The 21,391-nt window shown below is 38.1% G+C and overlaps 1 protein-coding gene across 6 annotated transcripts in view; it reads left to right on the top strand.

Moving 5' to 3' along the window:
- Window positions 1-20,102, top strand: part of MELK (maternal embryonic leucine zipper kinase) — a 91,594-nt gene extending 71,492 nt beyond the window's left edge. For 5 of the 6 annotated variants that reach the window (XM_039234852.1, XM_039234853.1, XM_039234851.1 and 2 more), the window contains 5 exons: window positions 1,507-1,738; window positions 5,047-5,143; window positions 7,433-7,601; window positions 17,185-17,288; window positions 19,581-20,102. In XM_039234852.1, the coding sequence (XP_039090783.1) occupies window positions 1,507-1,738; window positions 5,047-5,143; window positions 7,433-7,601; window positions 17,185-17,288; window positions 19,581-19,758 (780 nt within the window). In that variant the 3' untranslated portion in view covers window positions 19,759-20,102. Of the gene's footprint in view, window positions 1-1,506; window positions 1,739-5,046; window positions 5,144-7,432; window positions 7,602-15,712; window positions 15,821-17,184; window positions 17,289-19,580 lie in introns of those variants that run through there. The other variant, XM_039234854.1, reaches the window with a different exon arrangement.
- Window positions 20,103-21,391: the final 1,289 nt, after the last annotated feature.

The raw sequence follows: 21,391 nt of genomic DNA, 5'->3' as shown, positions 1-21,391 counted from the left end.
TATAATCTTTTTTGTTTTGAAAATTTTAGTTTTATTATTACAGAATTTATACACAGATACAATCATTTTGTAAAACTTTAGACAATGTAGAACAATGTCAAATAATGCTTTCTTTTTCTTTCTTTGCATTCTACCCCATTTTGTATTAATCTTACCTGATGGTGATTATAGTAGTCTTCTAAAATGAATTGAGATGTGTTCCTTTTATTCTCTGGAGTGTTTTTTAAGAGCTAGGGATTATATTTTCCTTGAATGCACATAGGACCATAGTGCATTCAAATAGTATGAATTTGGCCCCCAAACCTGTGTGAAATTACAAATTATTAAAGGAGACTTTGGCTTCTCCAGAGCCAAGTCCAGGGCAGACACATTTTTGTGCCGACTTCTTTATAGGGCAGATTTATATTTAATTTACCATTTCATTTAGTTTTTTAAATAATTTTTTAATGTTTATTTTTGAGAGAGAGAGAGAGAGACAGAGGGAGTGGGGGAGGGGCGGGGCGACGACACAGAATACAAAGCAGGCTCCAGGCTCTGAGCTGTCAGCACAAACCATGAGATCATGACCTGAGCCAAAGTCTGATGCTTAACCAACTGAACCACCCAGGTACCCCTAGTTTTTTTTGTGTTTTGTTTTTGAGAGAAAGAGAGCACGAGTAGGGGAGGGGCAGAGAGAAGGAGAGAGAGAGAATCCCAAGCAGGTTCTGTACTGTCCGCGAGGAGCCTAACACAGGGCTCGTCATGGTTGTGGGGCAAACATGAGATCAAGCAAGACCTGCACTGAAGTCGAATGCTTTACTGACTGAGCCACCCAGGTACCTGCCTTTCATTTTAGTTATAGCCTCCTCTGGCTTTTCATGAGCACTTCAGTTCTAACTCACCACCTGGCATAGGCGTAAGGCCTCCAGGCTGTTAGAGCCAGGCTGCCGGCTGTCCAAGACGGTAGGTAGGTGGCCTTAGAGCAGTAGACAGCTTCAGCCTTTATTATATCTCTGGATTCATGCTCCTCTTCTTAGCCTCTGAGGATTTTCCTTATTTTTTGGCAAGCTCAACCATAAATTCAAAATGATTAAAAAGTATTTTGTATCCAACATTTCTGTTAGAGTATTTTAACACGGTTTTTCTACTGTCATCATTGACTAAACTTTTATTTTTTGGTACATATTAGAGACAAACCATGGGAATCTAGGCATGGAAAACAATTCTCAGGGATTTATTTGTGGCTCTTCTCAGTATTGCCTGGGATCTGGATATGTGTGATTTAACACTCAGCCTAAAACATGTTGAAAATGATCTGTCAATAGAACAGACTAAAGTGATCTACATGTACTAAAGAGAATTGAATATACATTTTCAAATTTCCTGGTATTGCCAATAATATCCTTTTGAGAGTATTTCATTTTAATAAAAATGGTGCATGGTAATTTGCAAATGATTAAGGCATGTTGTAGAGAAATTGACTTTTCTTCTTCATTGTGCTTTATCCAGTAACTTTTTTTTTTCCAGTTTGCCAAGCATTGGACAGAATCAAATGGTCTGGAATCTAAATCATTAACTCCAGTATTATGCAGAGCATCTGCCAATAAATTAAAGAACAAAGAGAATGTATATACGCCTAAGTCTGCTGTAAAGAATGATGAGTGTTTTGTATTTCCTGAGCCAAAGACTCCAGTTAATAAGAACCAGCATAAGAGAGAAATACTCTCTACACCAAATCGTTACACTACACCCTCAAAAGGTATTTGCTATATGGACTAATCAGTAGTACAATACCTTCAAATTCTATTCATCTAAATAAACACATAACAGGTCAGAAATGGTTAGCATTGCTTTCAGGAATTTCTGCTTTTTTTTTTTACCCTGTGTTATTTGCATTGGTCGAAATGAAATCATATTAGTCAACTTCGCATTTTTCTTAAGTGATATTTTTTCTCTTTTTCACATATATAAAGTTGAAGTATAGCATCATAGAATATAAAAGCCAGCAGGCAAGTTAGAGCTCATTTCATCCACCTGCTTTTTTCACAGCTGAAGAACACAAGGCTCAGACAAGTGATTTGCCCCAGGTCATGTTAGACTTTTGCTTTCTCCTTTGCCCCCACTTATCATGACTAAAACTGAAGTCTCTGCTGAGCCCTTCTCACTCATTTGGATCTCCGGTTCTGGTATCTGATCCTGCTCTTGCTCAGATTTCAGAAGCACTCATAGCCCTGTGATGTCCTTCTAGAGATCTAGATCTGCATCCGGATATTACAACTTTCTCATTGCCCTTGGTTTCCTCATCAACTCAGTCATCACCAATTATTTAAGCGATTTCCTTTATGACAACTCATTGTTTTCTTGCTGGCCTCATTTGGGCACATTCTATTTTGTCAGTGCCTAGAACTGAACCCAATTTTCTACTACTGGGTCTCATTAGGATAAGACAGTAAGTGTCATGAGAGTAGAGATTCTGTCTGCCATGTTAGCAGCATGGCATAGTATATGGTAGGGGCCATCTTTATTGTCTGGTACTTAGTAGGTGCCCAATGCCTGGTATATAGTGGGGCCATATCTGTTAAATGAAGGAATGAATTAAGAGAGAGCCTGAATGAGTTTTATTTATTGTGATCTGGTCTATGTCATTTTTTAAAAAGTTTTTATTTTTAGAGAGAGTGAGCACAAGTGGGGGAGAGGGGCAGAGGGAGAGAGAGAAGAAAGAAAGAGAGGGAGAGGGGGAGAATCTTAAACAGACTCCACGCTCAGCATGGAGCCTGACACAGGGCTTGATCCCATGACCTTGGGATTGTGACCTGAGCCCAAATCAAGAGTCGGATGCTCAACTGACTGAGCCACCTAAGTGCCCGCAAGTCACTTTTTAAAATGACTCCTAAACTGTTTTTGGCCTTTTTTCTAGCAATTGTAACCTACTCTTGTTTTATGTTAAGAGCCTCATGAACCCAAACTCCCCAAGACATTGCCATGTGAACTGCTGCTAAATTGCGTCCTGCCATTGTGCTTGCAGCTTGCTGATGGGGCTGATAGCCAGTTTCAGAGCTCTGCTTCTTGTAAAGATATTAGGATCAACTTTGTCAGAATATTTCCTGGAAGTTTTGTTATTCTGTTAATGGCATTCTCTGGTTCATCAACTCAAGCGACATCTTCCCTAGAATTGTGATGCTAGCTAGTTTGGTGTGATAAGCATGTGTGACTGCCTGGGGCTGTTATGAGGGTTCAGTGAGGAAATATCTGGATACTAAGGTCGGACATTAGTAGTAGTAGCTGCTATTATATTTTTTCCTAATGGAGTATTTCTCTTCTGTTACATGTTAATATAGCTAGATTATCTTTTGTGAGTCAGGAGGTTGGGTAAGGAGATAAGATGAACTTTAACTCATTGAGAGCTTTTTTTTTAAGACTTTGATACTTATAGTCCTTTCTATTACTGAGTATGTATATTTTAACTTTAAAAAATATTTTTTAATGTTTTTTTTTAAATTTTTGAGAGAGAGAAAGAGAGAGAGAGAGAGACAGAGCATGAGCGGGGGAGGAACAGAGAGGAAGACACAGAATCTGAAGCAGGCTCCAGGCTGTGAGCTGGCAGTACAGAGCCCAACGCAGGGCTCGAAGACACAAACCATGAGATTATGACCTGGGCTGAAGTTTGATGCTTAACCAACTGAGCCACATGTGCCCCTGTGTGTTTTAATTTTTCACGTAATTCTGAAAGTTTTGAAACATGGAAAGTTTGGAATTTATCTTTTTTTTTTAAAGTTTTATTTATTTCTAAGAGAGAGAGAGACAGCGTGAGCAGGGGAGGGTTAGAGAGAGAGGGAGTCCCAGATTCTGAAACAGGCTCCAGGCTCTGAGCTGGCAGTCAGCACAGAGCCCGACGCGGGGCTCGAACCCACGAACCATGAAATCATGACCTAAGCGAAAGTCGGACACTTAACTGACTGAGCCACCCAGGCGCCCCTGGAATTTATAATCTTAAAGTATCATCATATTGCATAGAAACTTTCTCTTGTGAGAAAGATTGTGTTGGTCTAAAGCTGTTAATTGGCTATTTTTCTTAAACATAAGATCCACCTATAGAAGCTACTGGCTAAAGCCCCGATTGATAGCTTCCATTAGTGCAATGTATGCACTTCACTTTCTTTCACTCTGAGTCATTTCTCACATAAGCATTAATCACTTTTCTTAATCTGGTACAATCCAGTCAGTGAAAATTCATCAACAAGTAACTATGCATAATAGTGGATACTCCTTTATACAAAGATGAAAACTGCTTTCAGAGATATTGTTTTCTTGTTCTTGTGGAACCAGTGAAAATGATCCTGAGTAATCATAAACAAAAAAAACCCCTCTTATGTCTTCTTAAAAACTTGCTATCATATGTTTATTATAAAGTGTTATTCCCTCTAAAGGGTGTGCAACTTTAGATCATAAACAAAAAGTTGACTAGTGATAACCAGATTTGTTATTCTGAATTTGTCACAAATTATCTGGATACAAATAGCCTACTAGAATGAAACACAGAATTCTAGAATAGAATTTATATTCTAAATATAAAAGTAACAAAAGCTCACACTGTTTAATAACTTTTGTCAAGCCTTCACAGGGACTGTTCCCTTTGCCTAACAGGCTTTGAGTAGGGCAAGGAATTGAATACCTCTCAGTACTATTTTCAATTAAAAGCATAAATTGGATCCTTGTATAAATACAGATTGACTTCTGTTTATAGAAAGGAGAATCAGTAGTCATAAAAATCTGTATTTATATGATCTATTTAAATTTGTCGTATAATATTTATAGTAAAATTTTAATCGTGGCCTCAGTTTTGCAGTGAAGGAAAAGAAGAGCCACACACGCAAAGCCAAAATGATTTTGTTTTTATTATAAATCACATGGACATAATTCTTTAAATAATTAGAGCCTTAACACCACTGGCCAAGCGATCACAATATTTCTGAGTCAATGAGTAAGTAGTGTATGCATTATTGACAGAAATTTTGAAACCATAATATGCCAGCTACATATGGTTTGTGTTTGTTGTTTTTCTAATAGCCAGAAACCAGTGCTTGAAAGAAACTCCAATTAAAATGCCGATAAATGCAGCAGGAACAGAGAAGTTAATGACAGGTGTCATTAGCCCTGAGAGGCGGTAAGTGTTCTGTTGTTTAGATTCTTTGATCTTTAGTGTATGAATGAGATTTCCTTTTTTCATGTATGATCAGCCTGATTAAGGTAACAAACCATTGTGTAAATCATGTCAGAGACTGTAGAAATGTCTAGCCTGTAGAAATGTCTAGCTGAATGAGGATGGTCTATGGCCATTACTATAGCTGTTGTTGCTGCCTTCCTCATGGGCAAGAAATCTGAAACTCTTCAGCAGTAGGACTGGCACCTTAACACACTGGGAAGACAGTGGCCCTGGCCTCAGCCACATAGTCCCCGTTCTGAGGCCCATCTTTTCCTACACTTCCGGTGGAGTATAGACGTCCACTAACAGATAGCAGTTGTTCATATAGTAAAAATACCAACCAGTGTGTTAAAGAAAACTCATTCTTCTTATATGGACATGGGCAGTTCTACAGCATTGGTGACCCTTTATTGTCTTTTTTTATTTTTTATTTATTTTTATTTTTTAAATTATTTATTTATTTTAAGTAATCTCTACGTCCAGTTTGGAGCTCAAACTCACGACCCTGAAATCAGGAGTTTCATGCTCCTCTGACTGAGCCAACCAGGTGCCCTCAGTGTCTATAATAGCTATTTTTTATTTTTATTTTTTAATTTTTGTAAAGTTTATTTATTTATTTTGAGAGAAAGAGAGAAAGATAGAGTAGGTATGTGGGTGGGAACAGGGGAGGGGAAGAGAGAGAGGGATAGAGAATCCCAAGTAGGTTCTACTCTGTCAGCACAGAGCCCGACGTGGGGCATGATCAGACTTAACCAACTGAGCCACCCAGGCACCCCTGAAATAGCTGTTTTTAAAAGCAGGATCCATTTTGAAGACAGTTGGGGAAATTAGACCATGAACTAGATATTAGACAGTACTGTGGCATTATTATTAATTTTCTTGATATCATGTTGGTATTATGGTTATACAGAAAATCTCCTTATTTGTTGGGTATGTGTGCTGAAGTGTTTCAGAGTGAAGTCTCATGGTATCTTCAGGCGGGTTACCTTCAGATGGTTCAGCAAAGATGTACATATATTTAATGTATTCATTTATCTATATATGTAGAGAAAGCAAATGTGAAATATTAACAACTGTTGAATATAAAAGGGTATATGGGATTCATTGTACTATTCACTCAACTATTCTATATGATTTTTTATTAATAGTTTATTTGTTAGTTTATATCCAAGTTAATTAGCATATGGTGCAACAATATCAGGAGTAGATTCCTTAATGCCACTTACCTGTTTAGCCCATCCCCCCTCCCTAAACCCCTCCAGCAACCCTCTATTTATTCTCTACATTTAAGAATCTCTTGTGTTTTGTCCCCCCTCCCTGTTTTTATATTATTTTTGCTTCATCTGTTTTGTATCTTAAAGTCCTCATATGAGTGAAGTCATATATTTGTCTTTCTCTGACAAATCCATGTAGTTGGATCCATGTAGTTGCAAATGGCAAAATTTCGTTCTTTTTGATTGCCAAGTAATACTCCATTATATACATATATATGTACATACCACATTTTTTTATCCATTCATCTGTAAATGGACATTTGGGCTCCTTCCATACTTAGGCTATTGTTGAAAGTGCTGCTATAAACATTGGGGGGCATGTGTCCCTTCAAAACAGCATACCTGTATCCTTTGGATAAATACCTAGTAGTGCAATTGCTGGGTCATAGGGTAGTTCTATTTTTAATTTTTTTAAGAACCTCCATACAGTTTTCCAGAGTGGCTGCACCAGTTTGCATTCCCACCAGCAGTATAAAAGAGTTCCTTTTTCTCCACATCCTTGCCAACATCTGTTGTTGCCTGAGTTGTTAATGTTAGCTATTCTGACAGGTGTGAGGTGGTATCTCATTGTGGTTTTGATTTGTGTTTCCCTGATGATGAGTGATGTTGAGCATTTTTTCATGTGTAGACACTTTTCCAAAGAAGACATGCAGATGGTTAACAGACACATAAGTTTTCTATAGAGTTTGGATACTAACCCTTTATCTGATATATTGTTTGCAAATATCTTCTCCCATTCCATCAGGTGCCTTTTAGTTTTGCTTTCTGTATATATGTATTTTAAGAAGCTAGGGAAAAAATAGTTTTGCCAAGAGGCAGTTGGCTGAGGGGAGGGGTGATGGCTACATTCCAGTGGGAGATGGCTTTTGTACTCTTTGAGGAGTGAGCTGGTCTGGCCTTGGCATACTCGAACAGTCTGTGATGGCCCCGACTGGCAGGAGGCCCAGTTTTACTCATGGATTTTTTTCTTTTTAAGATGTCGCTCAGTGGAACTAGATCTCAACCAAGCACATGTAGAGGATACTCCAAAAAGAAAAGGAACCAAAGTGTTTGGGAGTCTTGAAAGGGGGTTGGATAAGGTTATCACTGTGCTTACCAGGAGCAGAAGGAAGGGCTCTGCCAGAGATGGGCCAAGAAGACTAAAGGTAAGTGCACTGGGATTCTTTAGTATGGATCTCAGGAGCTAGCTGCTAACTGGACTTATCATTTTTTTTCCAAGAGAAGTAATGAATGACTGGATTATTTTTTATTTTATGCATTTTAATGCAATGGGTTTTGAGAATGCAGAGGTAAATTATGTATACTTGATCCTTTCTAGGAGCAAATAACTATAATTCAAATATTCAGGTAGATTAATCACAGAGACAGCATGGAGGCGGGGAAAGGTGGGGCGTATGGAGGAACTTAGAGCTGCCTTAAGGATGGAGACTTGAGCTTAATTGTCATATCTGTGGCACATGGATACCTTGTAGGCCCTCACAACATGTTTGAATGCATGGGAAGTGAACTTGAACTTTGTGGTGTATGTGAAGAAAATAGTGAGTAGCACACTGGGAAGGTAGACTGACAGGGCCTCACAGGCCTAAGAGGTTTGGACTTTTGATAGTCCTATCATGCTTTAAAAAGGCTTAATGTGTCCGTGGTATGGGCAATATGTTTGTTGGGGAAAGGAAAGGAAAAAAGAAGTTATTAGTAGATATAAAATACTTCTTACTCTCTTGAATTCGCTCTGAGGATTCCTTTAAACATCTAATTAATGACATTTTTGTTCAGGGAAGTAAGAGGTAAAGGTATAAATAAGACTCCACTCGGAAATGACACAGCCCACAGCATTGAGAATCTCAGAGTAGCAGTGAAGACAGGGATGTTGCTCGTGCTGCAGTAAAAACATATTCCAAGAGGTGTAAGTTCCAGAGGGGGGAAGAGAAGATGGTAGTGTTCCCTGTGATTTGGGGATTGGGTCTCTGTTTAGTTTTTGCACTGAGACTCCCATTTGGGGCAAATTTGGGCTTGTTTGGGGAAGGAAAATGATGAGCTGTTGGACAAAAGTGTGCTTCAGGGGAGAATATTCAGGTGTGTCCTGTTTTAAAGTGGAAGAAGATAGAATTTATCCATTAATATTTGTTCCCTGTTGAACTTAATTAATGTACTGAGAAGTTTTGCATATGGCTGTTTATTAGGTATATTTTGTCCTTTCGTTCTAAGATTTCTCTAGATTGAGACAGTTATGAAATATTTCAAACACTGACATTGGGATCAAACTCATAGCGCTGGGGCAACGGGGTGGCTCAGTCAGTTAAGCATCAGACTTTGGCTCAGGTCATGATCTCATGAGTTGTTTGATTTGTGGTTTGTGGGCTTGAGCCCCACATTAGGCTCTGTGCTGACAGCTCAGATTCCATGTCTCCCTCTCTCTCTCTGCCCCTCCCCTGATTGTGCTCTGTCTCTTTCTCCAAAATGAATAAATGTTAAAAAAATTTTAAGAAAACCATAGTGCCATTTTCCTGAAAAATATTAGATAAAAAAAAAATTAAGGAAACATGTCCAATCATATACATTATTGAGAAGCTAAGCAGTTGTCAAATACTAATGGATAATACCCTAAAAGTGTGTACCTGTGTAACTTGTTTGGACACTGAATGCATTTTCCAGTAGAAACTACTATGATATTAGTTCAGTTTCCAAGGATTATCTACTACTTCCAGGATGTAGGAGAAAAACCATAGATTGGGAATGAGAAGACCCAAGTTCCAGCTTCGACTTTGTACTTTGTAGCTTGGATAAGTCATTTTATCCCTGCCTCCTCAATTTCCTTATTTGTAAAAACTGGAGATAATTTCTACCCCAGCACCTTCATAGAGCTGAGATACCTAAACAAAGCTACCTCTGTGAAATGTACATGAAGCACTGTCTTATAGGGGTGCCTGGGTGGCTCAGTCGGTTAAACATCCAGCTTTGGCTCAGGTCATAATCTCACAATTCGTGGGTTCGAGCCCCGCATCGACAGCTAGCTCAGAGCCTGGAGCCTGCTTCAGATTCTGTGTCTCCCTCTCTCTCTGACCCTCCCCTGCTCACATTGTCTGTCTGTCTGTCTCTCTCAGAAATAAATAAAACATTAAAAAATTTAGAAAAAAAAAGAAACTCTTGTATAAGATTTTCCAATGTTTTTAAAAAATTTTTATTACTGAAGTGTAATTGATATACCATGTTATATTAGTTTCATGATTCTGTACATTATGCAGTGCTCACCATGGTGAGTGTGGTTACCATCTAGCACCATACTGTGTCATTAGAATGTTACTGACTGGGCAGAGAAGGACAAATATCATATGTTTGCACGTATAGGAGGATTAGGAGGAACTTGACGGAGGAACAAGGGGGAGAAGAAGGGTGGAAATGGTGGGGGAAAGGGAGAGAGGCAAACCATGAGAGACTCGTGAATGCTGACAAAAACTGAGGACTGATGGATGTCGGGGGGAGGAAGGATGGGCATGGAGGAGGACACTTGTGGGGATGAGCACTGAGTGTTATGTGGAAACTAATTTGACAATAAACTATTTGTAAAAAAATAAAAAATAAAAAAAAATAAAATACTGTCACTGAAAAAAAAAAAAGAATGTTATTGACTGTATTCCCTATGCTGTACTTTTGAGAGAGAGGGCGCACGCACAAGTGGGGAAGAGGGGCACAGGGAGAGAGAGGAAGGGAGGGAGAATCTTAAGTAGGCTTCATGCTCAGTGCAGAGTCTGACACGGGGCTCTATCCCTGGGATCATTACCTAAACCTAAATCAAGAGTCGGATGCTCAACCAATTGAGCTGCCCAGGCGTCCCAAAGGTGTTCCAGTATTGAGTGAAATTATCATCCATGTTGAACATTTTTAACCCTGATATAGCAGAACTATAGTCCTCATTAACACACACATAACATCAGAAACTTGATGTAACTTTGGATCTGTAACCCTTTTAAATTCTTTAAGCTTTTGCAGAACTGCAGGGCTCACTTTAGGAAATTAGTTTCATTTCTTCTACCTACTTCTTTTTGTTTTTTAATATTTATTTATTCATTTTTGAGAGAAGGGGAGACACAAGTGGGAGAGGATCAGAGAGAGAAGTAGATACAGAATCTGAAGCAGTCTCCAGGCTCTGAGCTGTCAACACAGAGCCCAACACGGGCCTCCGACCCACAAACTGTGAGATAATGGCCTGAGCCAAAGTTGAACTCTTAACTGACTGAGCCACCGAGGTGCCCCTTTACCTATTGTTTACATTAAAAAATTATAAACTTAGAAAACTTTAAAAAAGATGGCATAAAGAACACCTTAATTTGTTAAGATGCAGATCATACATAGTTAAGCCTCTGGTAGGAAACAATCTGTAAAAAATCTGAAGTTTAAACAGGTAAATTAGGATTAATTTTTTTAATGTGTATTTATTTATTTTAAGAGAGAGCATGTACACAAACAAGGGAGGGGCAGAGAAAGGAGGAGAGAGAGAATCCCAAGCAGGCTCTGTGCTATCAGCGCAGAGCCCGAAATAGGGCTCCATCTCACAAACCATGAGGTCATGATCTGAGAGGAAATCAAGAGCTGGCTGCTTAACTAACTGAACCACCCAGGTGCCCCAGGTTAATTCTTTATTTTATACAAGGAATCACTTAAATTGTATTTGGAAGTATTCTGCTTATCATCTAGACAAAGCCAATTTAGTTTGGTGAAACAGCCCTGGATGGGGACCCAGAAGACAGAGTGTCCTTGCCATAGCTGTGCCACTTATTCCTTTTATAACTTGAAGCTGGGTCTCTAAACTCTGGTCGTTGAACACTCATCTACAGGTGGTGTATCATCTGCACTAGAATTTATCTGGTATTTTCTTTATATTGACTCTTTTTAATAGTTTATTTTTTAATTTATATCCAAGTTAGTTAGCATATGGTGCAGCAGTGATTTCAGGAATAGATTCCCTAATGCCCCTCACCCATTTAGCCCATCCCCCCTCCCACACCCCCTCCAGCAACCCTGTTTATTCTCTATATTTAAGAGTCTCTTATGTTTTGTCCCTCTCCCTGTTTTATATTATTTTTGCTTCCCTTCCTTTATGTTCATCTGTTTTGTAACTTAAAGTCCTCACATGAGTAGTGAAGTCATATATATTTGTCTTCCTCTGGTTAATTTCGCTTGGTATAATACCTTCTAGTTCCATCCACCTAGTTGCAAATGGTAAGATTTCATCCTTTTTGTTTGCTGAGTAATACACCATTTTATATATATATTTTTATATATTTTTTTTTCATATATATATATATATATATATATATATACACACACACACACACACTCACCACATCTTCTTTATCCATTCATCCATCGATGGACATTTGGGCTCTTTCCATACTTTGGCTATTGTTGATAGTGCTGCTATAAACATTGGGGTGCGTGTGCCCCTTTGAAACAGCACATCTGTATCCCCTGGTTAAATATCTAGTAGTGCCTAGGATAGTTCTATTTTTAATTTTTTGAGGATCCTCCATACTGTTTTCCAGAGTGGCTATACCAGTTTGCATTCCCATATTGACTCTTAAAAAAAAAAAAAAAAAAGATTTATAGAGGTATAATTGACCTAAATAAACTATACTTAAAAATGTTTGGTTAGTATGCTTTGACATTATATAGACACCTGCGAAACTATCATCACAATCAGGAGGACTAGCTTTTTAAAATCTTAAATTTATTTATTATTTAAAAGTTTATTTTGAGAGAGAGCAAGTGAGTGAGTGCAAGCAAGGGAGGGGCAGAGAGAGACGGGAACAGAGGACCTGAAGTGGGCTCTGTGCTAACAGCAGAGAGCCCAATGCATGGTTCAAACTCACAGACTGTTAGGTCATGACCTGAACCAAAGTTGGACTCTTTTTTTTTTTTTTTTTTTAATGTTTTATTTATTTCTAGCAGAGAGAGAGACAGTGTGAGCAGGGGAGGGTCAGAGAGAGAGGGAGTCACAGACTCTGAAACAGGCTCCAGGCTCTGAGCTGGCAGTCAGCACAGAGCCCGACGCGGGGCTCGAACCCACAAACCACGAGATCATGACCTAAGTGNGAGTCACAGACTCTGAAACAGGTTGCAGGCTCTGAGCTGGCAGTCAGCACAGAGCCCGACGCGGGGCTCGAACCCACAAACCACGAGATCATGACCTAAGTGAAAGTCGGACACTTAACCGACTAAGCCACCCAGGCGCCCCATCCAAAGTCGGACTCTTAACTGACTGAGCCACCCAGGTGCCCTGATCTGAAATTTATTTTTAAAGAAACTGTATGTTATTAGTTTTTGCTAATTATGTTTTTCTAAGTCAGATTGGAACAAATATATAAATACTAAAATAAGAATACAGTTGCCCCTTGAATGACATGGGTTTGAACTGCGTGGGTCACTTACATGTATATTTTTTTCAACAAATATATTAGGAAAATTTTGGGGGAGACTTGTGACAATTTGGAAAAAACTCAAAAAAGGCATAGCCTAGAAATATCAAAAAAGTTAAGAAAAAGGTATGTAGATATTAGTCTATTTTATCATTTACTACCATAAGATATAAACAAATATAAAAAGTTAAAATTTATCAGAATTTATGCACACAAACACATACTGTACGTGGTGCCATTCACAGTTGAGAGAAATGTAAACACACTTAAAGATGCAGTATTAAATCATAACTGCATAAAATCAACTGTAATCCATGTCGTACTCCTGTAATAATTCCGTAGCTGTCTTCTCTTGCTCTTGCGGTGAGCTTGTATAGTGAGCGTCTGCTTAAAAACACCGTGTGACACTAATCATCTCCACGTGAGAAATTCGTCTCTTCAGTAAATTGCATATCACAGTAAAAAATGATCTCTTGTGGTTCTTGCATATTTTTCACATTTAAATACATTTTAAACATAAATCACATTTAGCGCCTTGCCGTACACCTTGAATAACACCAGCGGACCTGTATGAAGTGCCAGTAGCGATGCTGGACGTGCTCCCAAGAAGCAGAGACTCGAAGTCGGGACTCCTGGGTGGCTCAGTCGGTTAAGCGTCCAACTTTGGCTAAGATCATGATCTCATGGTTTGTGGGTTCGAGCCCCATGTTGGCTTTGTGCTAACAGCTCAGAGCCTGGAACCTATCTTCGGATTCTGTATGTTTTCCCCCCTCTCTCTGGCCTTCCCCTGCTCACACTGTCTCTCTCTCTCTCTCTCTCTCTCTCTCAAATAAATAAATAAAACATTTTTAAAAAGGCAGGGAGAAGTCATGACTTTTCAAGAAAAACTTGAATTGCTTGATATGTACCATAGATTGATGTCTGTGGCTGTGGTTGCCTACCATTTCCAGATAAATGAATTCAGTGGAAGGGAACATTGTTTTTTTTTTTTTTTTTTTTTTAAAAGGGAAACTCATGAAGCCATTGTGGCAGCTATGCTAACAGGCAAAGAACCTTGCATTTTTTGCAAAATACTTTTTTTAAATCTCGTATTGCGAATGCAGCTTTTATATAGGTATAGGGTTGCTGTAAGGAAGGCATACCTATAAGCTTTAATATGATTTGAAAAAAGGTGAAGTCATGTTATGACAAGTTAAAGCAAAAGGAAGGTGAGGTATCTAAAGCTGGAGAATTTAATGTCAGCAAGGGATGGTTTGATAATTTTAGAAAGATATTTGGCTTAAAAAATGTTAAGGTAACAAAAGAAGCAACTTCCGCTGACTAAGAGACGGTAGATACTGGTTCCCAGATGCCATTAAGAAAATCATTGAAGAGAAAGAATATCTTCCTGAACACGTTTTTAATGCAGACAAAATTACCCTATTCTGGAAAAAGAAATGCCACAAAAGGCATTCACTAGTAAGGAAGAAAAATGAGCACCAGCCTTTAAGGCAGGAGGGGATAGGCTAGGTCTACTATTCTATGCAAATGCACTTGGGTTTATGATCAACACTGCCCTTATTTGTAAAGCTGCTAACCCCTGAGTCTTGAAGGGAAAATATGACCATCAACTGCCAGTCTTTTGGTTGTACAAGAAGGTCTAGACAATGAGAATACTTTTTCTGGATAGATTTCATCAGTGAAATCAAGAAGTACCTTGCCAGTAATGGACTGCCATAAAATTTTTAAAAAATTTTATTTATTTTTAGAGAGAGAGCAGGGGAGAGGGGCAGAAGGAGAGAGAGAGAGGAAGGAAGAATGGACAGACAGACAGAAGGAAGGAAGGATAGAAGAAAGGATAGATGGATGCATCTTAAGTACGCTCCATGCTCAGTGCAGAGCTGAACGTGGGGCTCTCGATCTCACCACCGTGAGATCATGACCTAAGCTGAAATCAAGAATTAGAACCAGATGCTTAACTGACTGAACCACCTAGGCTCCCCAGGGACTGCCTTTTAAAGTTCTTTTGACGTTGGACAATGCCGCTGACTACCCAGAACCCTGTGAGTTCAACACTGAAGGTGTTGAAGTGGTCTGCTTGTCCCCAAGCATGGTGTTTCTAATTCATCCTCTAGAAAAGGGGGTCATAAGGATCTTTCAGGCTGATTACATGCAGTACTATGGAAAGGGTTGTCAGCATTATGGAAGAGAGTGTCATGGAAGTCTAGAAGGATTACATCATTGAAAATGCCATTGTTATAGCAGAAAAAAAAGTCATGAAAGCCTAAGTCTGAAATACATTTCTGCTGGAGAAAACTGTCCACGTGTTGTGCATAACTTCATAGGATTTATAACAGAGCCAAGCAGAGAAATTATGAACGAGTTTGTGGATATGGCAAAAAAGATGTTTGGGGGGGTTTCAAGATACGGGTAGAAATTCAAGAGCTGATAGACATCACACCGGAAGAATTAACAGAAGATGAGTTGATGGAGATAAGTGCTCTGAACCAGTGACAGGTGATGAGGAAGAACATGTAGAAAAAGCAGTGCTAGGAAACAAATTGACATTAGACAATCTCGCAAAAGGGTTTCGATTATTCAGGACTACTTTTGACTTCGTTTATGACATGGATCCTTTTATGATATGGGCACTGAAACTAAAGCAAATGAGAGGAGGAGGATTGGTACCAGGCAGAAACGTTTTTTAGAGACATGAAAAAGCATAAAGCCAGACAGAAATTGGCAATATATTTCCAGAAAGTTCCACCGAGTGTGTCTGCCCCTTCTCATCCCCTTCTACCTCTTCCACCTCTGCCACCTCTGAGAAAGAAAGAACAACCTCTCCTTTTCCTCCTCCTCCTCAGCCTACTCAACATGAATAAGAAGAGCATGAAGGACTTTATGATGATCCACTTCTAATGAGCAGTAAATAATCATCATAACATACAGTTAATAAACTTATCTGTTGTGTATGTGTGTGAGTGTCTTCATGTGAACATGTAATAACTGTGTGAAAACAGTCTTAAGAGACGTTTTTGTGCCATCATCATTGTTACCTAAGTGTGCCTCATGTAGAATCTTGTGTGTAAGACTCATATGGAAGTGGATAGCCTATCATTACTTAGACACAAGGTGAGTGGTATTGAATATAAAATTATAATGTGTTAGTTTTCTTACTGTTTTATAATTTTGCTTTCGAAGAATTATATTACAGTATGCTTCTCCTGTCTTTGGAGAAACCGCTTATCAGCCTATCATCATCAGTAGGTGTTTTTAAAAATATATATACGTGTTTCTAATACTGTATTATGAATATGACTGTATTACTTCATCCCATAAAATTTTATAACCATTTATTCATTAATGTGTAGGCTCAGCTACTATGATACAATCATATTGATTATACTAGACTACCATGAAGCAGTCATATTGCTGGCTTTTTGTTACCAATGAGTGAATCATTATACCTGTACATAAATATGAATTTCTTTTTCACATTATCTTTTCATTTTTATATCTAGTGTTAGTAATACATGTAACATCTGTCATGTTTTGTATCGTGTAAGACAGTATTGATGTAGGTACTAATAGAAGATAGAGGATTCATCTTGTAAACAGATAATGTAAACTTACAGTATTGATAAATACAGTGCAGTACTGTAAATGTATTTTCCCTTCCTTTCTATTTTCTTAATAACATTTTCTTTTCTCTATGTTATTTTATTGTAAGAATATAGAATATAATACATATAACATACAGAATATGTGTTAATTGATTGGTATGATATCTCTAAGGCTTTCAGTCAGAAGGCTGCTTTTCATGTCTCTAGTTTTGTGGGAGTCCAAAGTTATATGTGGATTTTTGACTGCATGAGGGCCCAGTACCCCTAGCCACTGCATTATTCAAGGGTCAGCTATATATTCAAACCCTGTTTCCTGGAGTATTCGTTTCATCTCTCACAGTTTACATCTTAGGACAGTTAATGTCTCTGACATAGGAGACATGCAGTGTCCCTAGGAATGGAGAAACAAGTAAAACTCAGATAGATGTGAATTAATATTTATGTATTTCACTAAAAAGATTGATAGGAGAAGAGGATGAAAAGTTAAAAAGGATGATCTGGATGTACTTACTAGTGAACATAATTTCTCCAAGCTCTCCAGTGCCATTTTACTCCAGCTTACCAAGAATTGGTTGTAAATCCTTTCAGTATTTTTCTGGAAATGTTTCTGTCTAAACCTGTACTATAATGAGTTTGGGATCTCTAAGTTAGGTAGGGTGGTGTTTATGTTGATGTAAAGATTTACTTCTTACCCCTTCTTTTTCTTTTTTAAGCTCCACTATAATGTGACTACAACCAAATTAGTGAATCCAGATCAACTCTTGAATGAAATAATGTCTGTTCTTCCAAAGAAGCACGTTGACTTTGTACAAAAGGGGTAAGAAGCACGCTTAGAGGCTGTTGCATTTTACTTGATGTCTTTTGAGCTTTAAGAAGACATGTATGATTCTTCTTTTTTTAAAAAAGATTTTCCCCACCTCATTTTCATCAAAAAAAGTTTTATGGTAGTGTCATTGTTCATAATTTAGCCTGTTTGGTTTTCTTTGAGCTAGTGCCATATTGTCACCACTTTCAAAGTTAGACTTTCAAACTAGGAAAAATCTGAACTTCTTCCAGTTTTTTTTTTTCCCAATCCGCTATTTTCCTTTGATGTTCTGCTTTTCAATAATGTTTCTAAATTGTAATCTAAATATATGAGACAACTTCAAACCAGGGATTTATAGAATCCTTTTGTGTATGACTTGCTGTTGGGCAGGACTAGGTTTCTGCACTTTAAGAAATTATTTCACCTTAACTCTTTCCCACTGTTGAGTGAGCTGCTGCTGGCAAAGCCTCTGCGGCTGTGATCTCCTGGTCTGAATGGCCAGACCTCTTCTCCTTATCTAAGATGTTCATATTTTCTTCTTCTTCTTTTTTTTTTTTTTTTTTTTTAAGAAAAACTCTGATTCTTCATCTTAAGCCAATTACTTCTATGAGGCTCCACCATGAAATAAGATGTTCATATTTCTAAGTATTTCCAGTTATGTCTCTTTCACATTTCATTATTGTAGCAGATAAAAAGCCACTAATTGATATAAGAAACATTTAACTAGAATGTTCGATATAGAGTAAGATTTTTTGGAAACAATCTTTTGCAAAAGTAATTTTACTTTTCATTATCTGTACATTGTTGGCCAGCATTCCTTACCTGAACCCTGGCTTTCTTCTTTAGGCATCGTCAGAACACATATAACTCGCTCTGATCCGTCTTCATGCTTGCGGTTTAGCAGTGGTTCCAGAACCTCTAGCCAAATCTATATCAGAAAACTGTCAATAATCTTTCCTTCAGCATGTGGTCTCTCTATCAGATCACCAACTGGCTGTTAGCCAATAATTTATCCATCTAACTTCCTCATCAACCACAAAGTCTCTGCCTTGATCCTTTTTTTTCCTTTTTATCTCTTCTGTTTGTTTTTAACTTCTTTGTGACAAAGCAGAATATCAAGAGCTAAGGTTTTCAGGGATGTGATGTTGCTAATCTCAGGTATATTCCATTATGATCTTTTTTCATTCATGAAGAATTGGCTTTTCTCTTCCATATGACTGAATTGCTCTATGCTCATCTTCCCGTCAGGAACCTTAACTACAGAGTACTCCTTTCAACATTTCTGATAGTGACTGCTCATTTTTAAGAGATGAAGACCCCAAACACATAGCTAAATAAGAGAGAGGATGATATTTTGTAAAACCTCATAGTACATAACAGATACAAGTAATTTTTCCATGCTTCTGTGGATGGTACCTAATCATGTGTTCCCCATATTTAGGGAACTGAAATTTAAAATTGATCGTATTATCTATTATTTATTGGAGATTAGTGAGACAAATAGAACAAAAATATCTTGCACATGAATTAAGAAATTGTTTTACATGAATTCAAGTTATGTAACTTTGCAGGAACATGCCTGATTCTTAAGATGTGTTTAAGGCTTCATTTGGCCTGGGCTATCCATTTTCAGAGTTGGTATACGACAGTTCTAATTATACACAGACACACAGACACACATACACACACACACACACACACACACACACCATGTGTTTCAAGCATGGGAATAGACCATCTCCATGGGCTTTCTGTTACAACTCTGCCATAAAGTGTAACGATCATAACCTCTTACTACTATTAGAAAAACCTCAAAAACACACACCTTTCTGACAGGTTGGTGGCTTCAGCTTTATTTATATGAAAAACAATTTTCTGATGAGGTGCACACAAAAAAATATTCTTAATCTTCCCTGTACTTTCTTTTGTTGTGAACATTGTGGAAATGGCCTACTGTCCCCGGATTATACTGTTGAAAGAGTTGCATAAAGGAGGCCAGAAGATTTCTTGAGCATGAATGGCATAGGTAGCTATGAAAGGAAGGCTTTTATTTGGATAAGGGAAAGTTCTAGTAAAGCCTTTCATCTTTATTCTTTCTTAAGATCCTAGTTCAGTGTCTGCAAAAACACCTGTCATGCTCCATGATTAAGGTATAGCTAAGTCATTTGGAAACTGTAAGCAGTAAGATATTGCTTAATGAAATAATGGTTCATTTTCTCCACTGGCCTCCTACAGGCTTAGAAATCTCTTGTACAGAATATTCATGGTTCTGCTACTAACTGGCTTCTTATCTTGTTTTCATAGCTATACACTGAAGTGTCAGACACAGTCAGATTTTGGTAAAGTGACAATGCAGTTTGAACTAGAAGTGTGCCAGCTTCAGAAACCCGACGTGGTGGGTATCAAGAGGCAGCGGCTTAAGGGTGATGCCTGGGTTTACAAGAGATTAGTGGAAGACATCCTGTCTAGCTGCAAGGTATAATTGTTGGATGGTTCACCCCTGCTGGATGAATATGGGTGTGTTACAGCCTATGTGGAGAATGGTATCATTGGTTTGATTTTTAAAGTCCATTGGAACTCTAGACTTGTTTCTAAAGAGCTGTCTTAAAGACAAACACCTTTTTGTTTTTAAACAAAAGATATTTTGCAGATGACTGTAAGGCAAGCCCATCTGTCATTATCTATTACTGTCTTTTTTAATCATATGGTTTTGTATATTAATAACTGTTGACTTTCCTAGTTCACTTCCATATGTGAAAGTAAGCTCTCAACTATGTCCCCTTTTAATGTGTAATTTCTTTCTGAATAAAATCATTTGTGAATATATCAGGCTTCTCCTCTTCTTTGTATTTGATTTTGATACAAATAAAACCTCAAATGGCTTCCTGACTATTAAGTAGAGACTATTTGGAGATGTTTTATCTGTTATCAAATATGCCTTGGGCAGAAAAAACAGATAAGAATTCATTTGCATAATTTTTTCCTGTCTCTGATTTAAGTAGGATTTATTGAGATCGTTAACTAAGTCACAGCTGTGGTTACCAGAGTTAAACAACACATTTAATATGTTGAATAAAAGGGTATTGACTTCAGTAAGTGTGTTCGGTCAACAATGATAAGTATCTGAACTATGAGCCCCCATGAAATGTTACTTTATGGTAATTTTCCTTAAGTCTCAATGTTGGCCCCAAATTTGTATTTTTATTTCATTTTATTGGTCTCTAAAGGCTAGCACTCGAGTTATGTTTGTATGGATTTTACCAATTAAACTAGTTGGAGAAAAAAAATAGCACTACTTCTAGTCAGTAGTGAGGGAGTATTCCGTCACTCATTTATTCAGTAAGCATTTACTAAGTGCTTTAGGTCCTGGGGCCGAAGATGATACTGTCGTCTAAACATTCCCTGTTTACTAAACCCAGGGAGTTCAGAGTCTATTAGGGGCAGATGCATAAGCTAGTATTTATAGCATAGAGGGGATGGCCAACTTTGTCTGGAGGACTAAGGGGTGACTTATTGGAGGAAACAGTATTTGCCTTGGAGGATATATAGGCATTCATTAGAAAGGGAAGAGGGAATATAACATTCTTGACAGAAAGAAGTGTATGTGCAAAGGCATGGAATTATAAAATGGCACATGCCGTGTTGAGGGTGGAGGCAGAAGGTGGTACAAGGGACAAATAGGAGATGAGGGTTAAACATTGACTTGGAAATACGTGACAAAAGAACTTGAAGGAACCTGAATGCTCCAATAAACTGTTTTGGCAAAGGGAAGCTGTTCAGAGGTTTTACATGTTTTCTAGCAGCTCTATTGAAATATAATTCACATATTATGAAATTCACCTCTTTATTTTTTAATTAAAAAAGTTTTTTTTAACATTTATTTATTTTTGAGAGACAGATCATGAGCAGAGGAGGGGCAGAGAGAGAGGGACACACAGAATTGAAAGCAGGCTCCAGGCTCTGAGCTGTCAGCACAGAGCCCGACATGGGGCTCGAACCCATGAACTATGAGATCATGACCTGGGCCGAAGTGGGACACTCAACTGACTGAGCCATCCAGGCGCCCCGAAATTCACCTCTTTAAAGCGTACAATTCAGTGGGCTTAATTATATTC

Source organism: Hyaena hyaena, unplaced genomic scaffold (genome assembly GCF_003009895.1).
Source record: "Hyaena hyaena isolate Hyena2069 unplaced genomic scaffold, ASM300989v1 scaffold_93, whole genome shotgun sequence".
In the NCBI taxonomy this organism is placed as follows: domain Eukaryota; kingdom Metazoa; phylum Chordata; class Mammalia; order Carnivora; family Hyaenidae; genus Hyaena; species Hyaena hyaena.
Note: the sequence above shows the minus strand (reverse complement) of the source record. Positions and strands in the feature narration are given on the sequence as shown.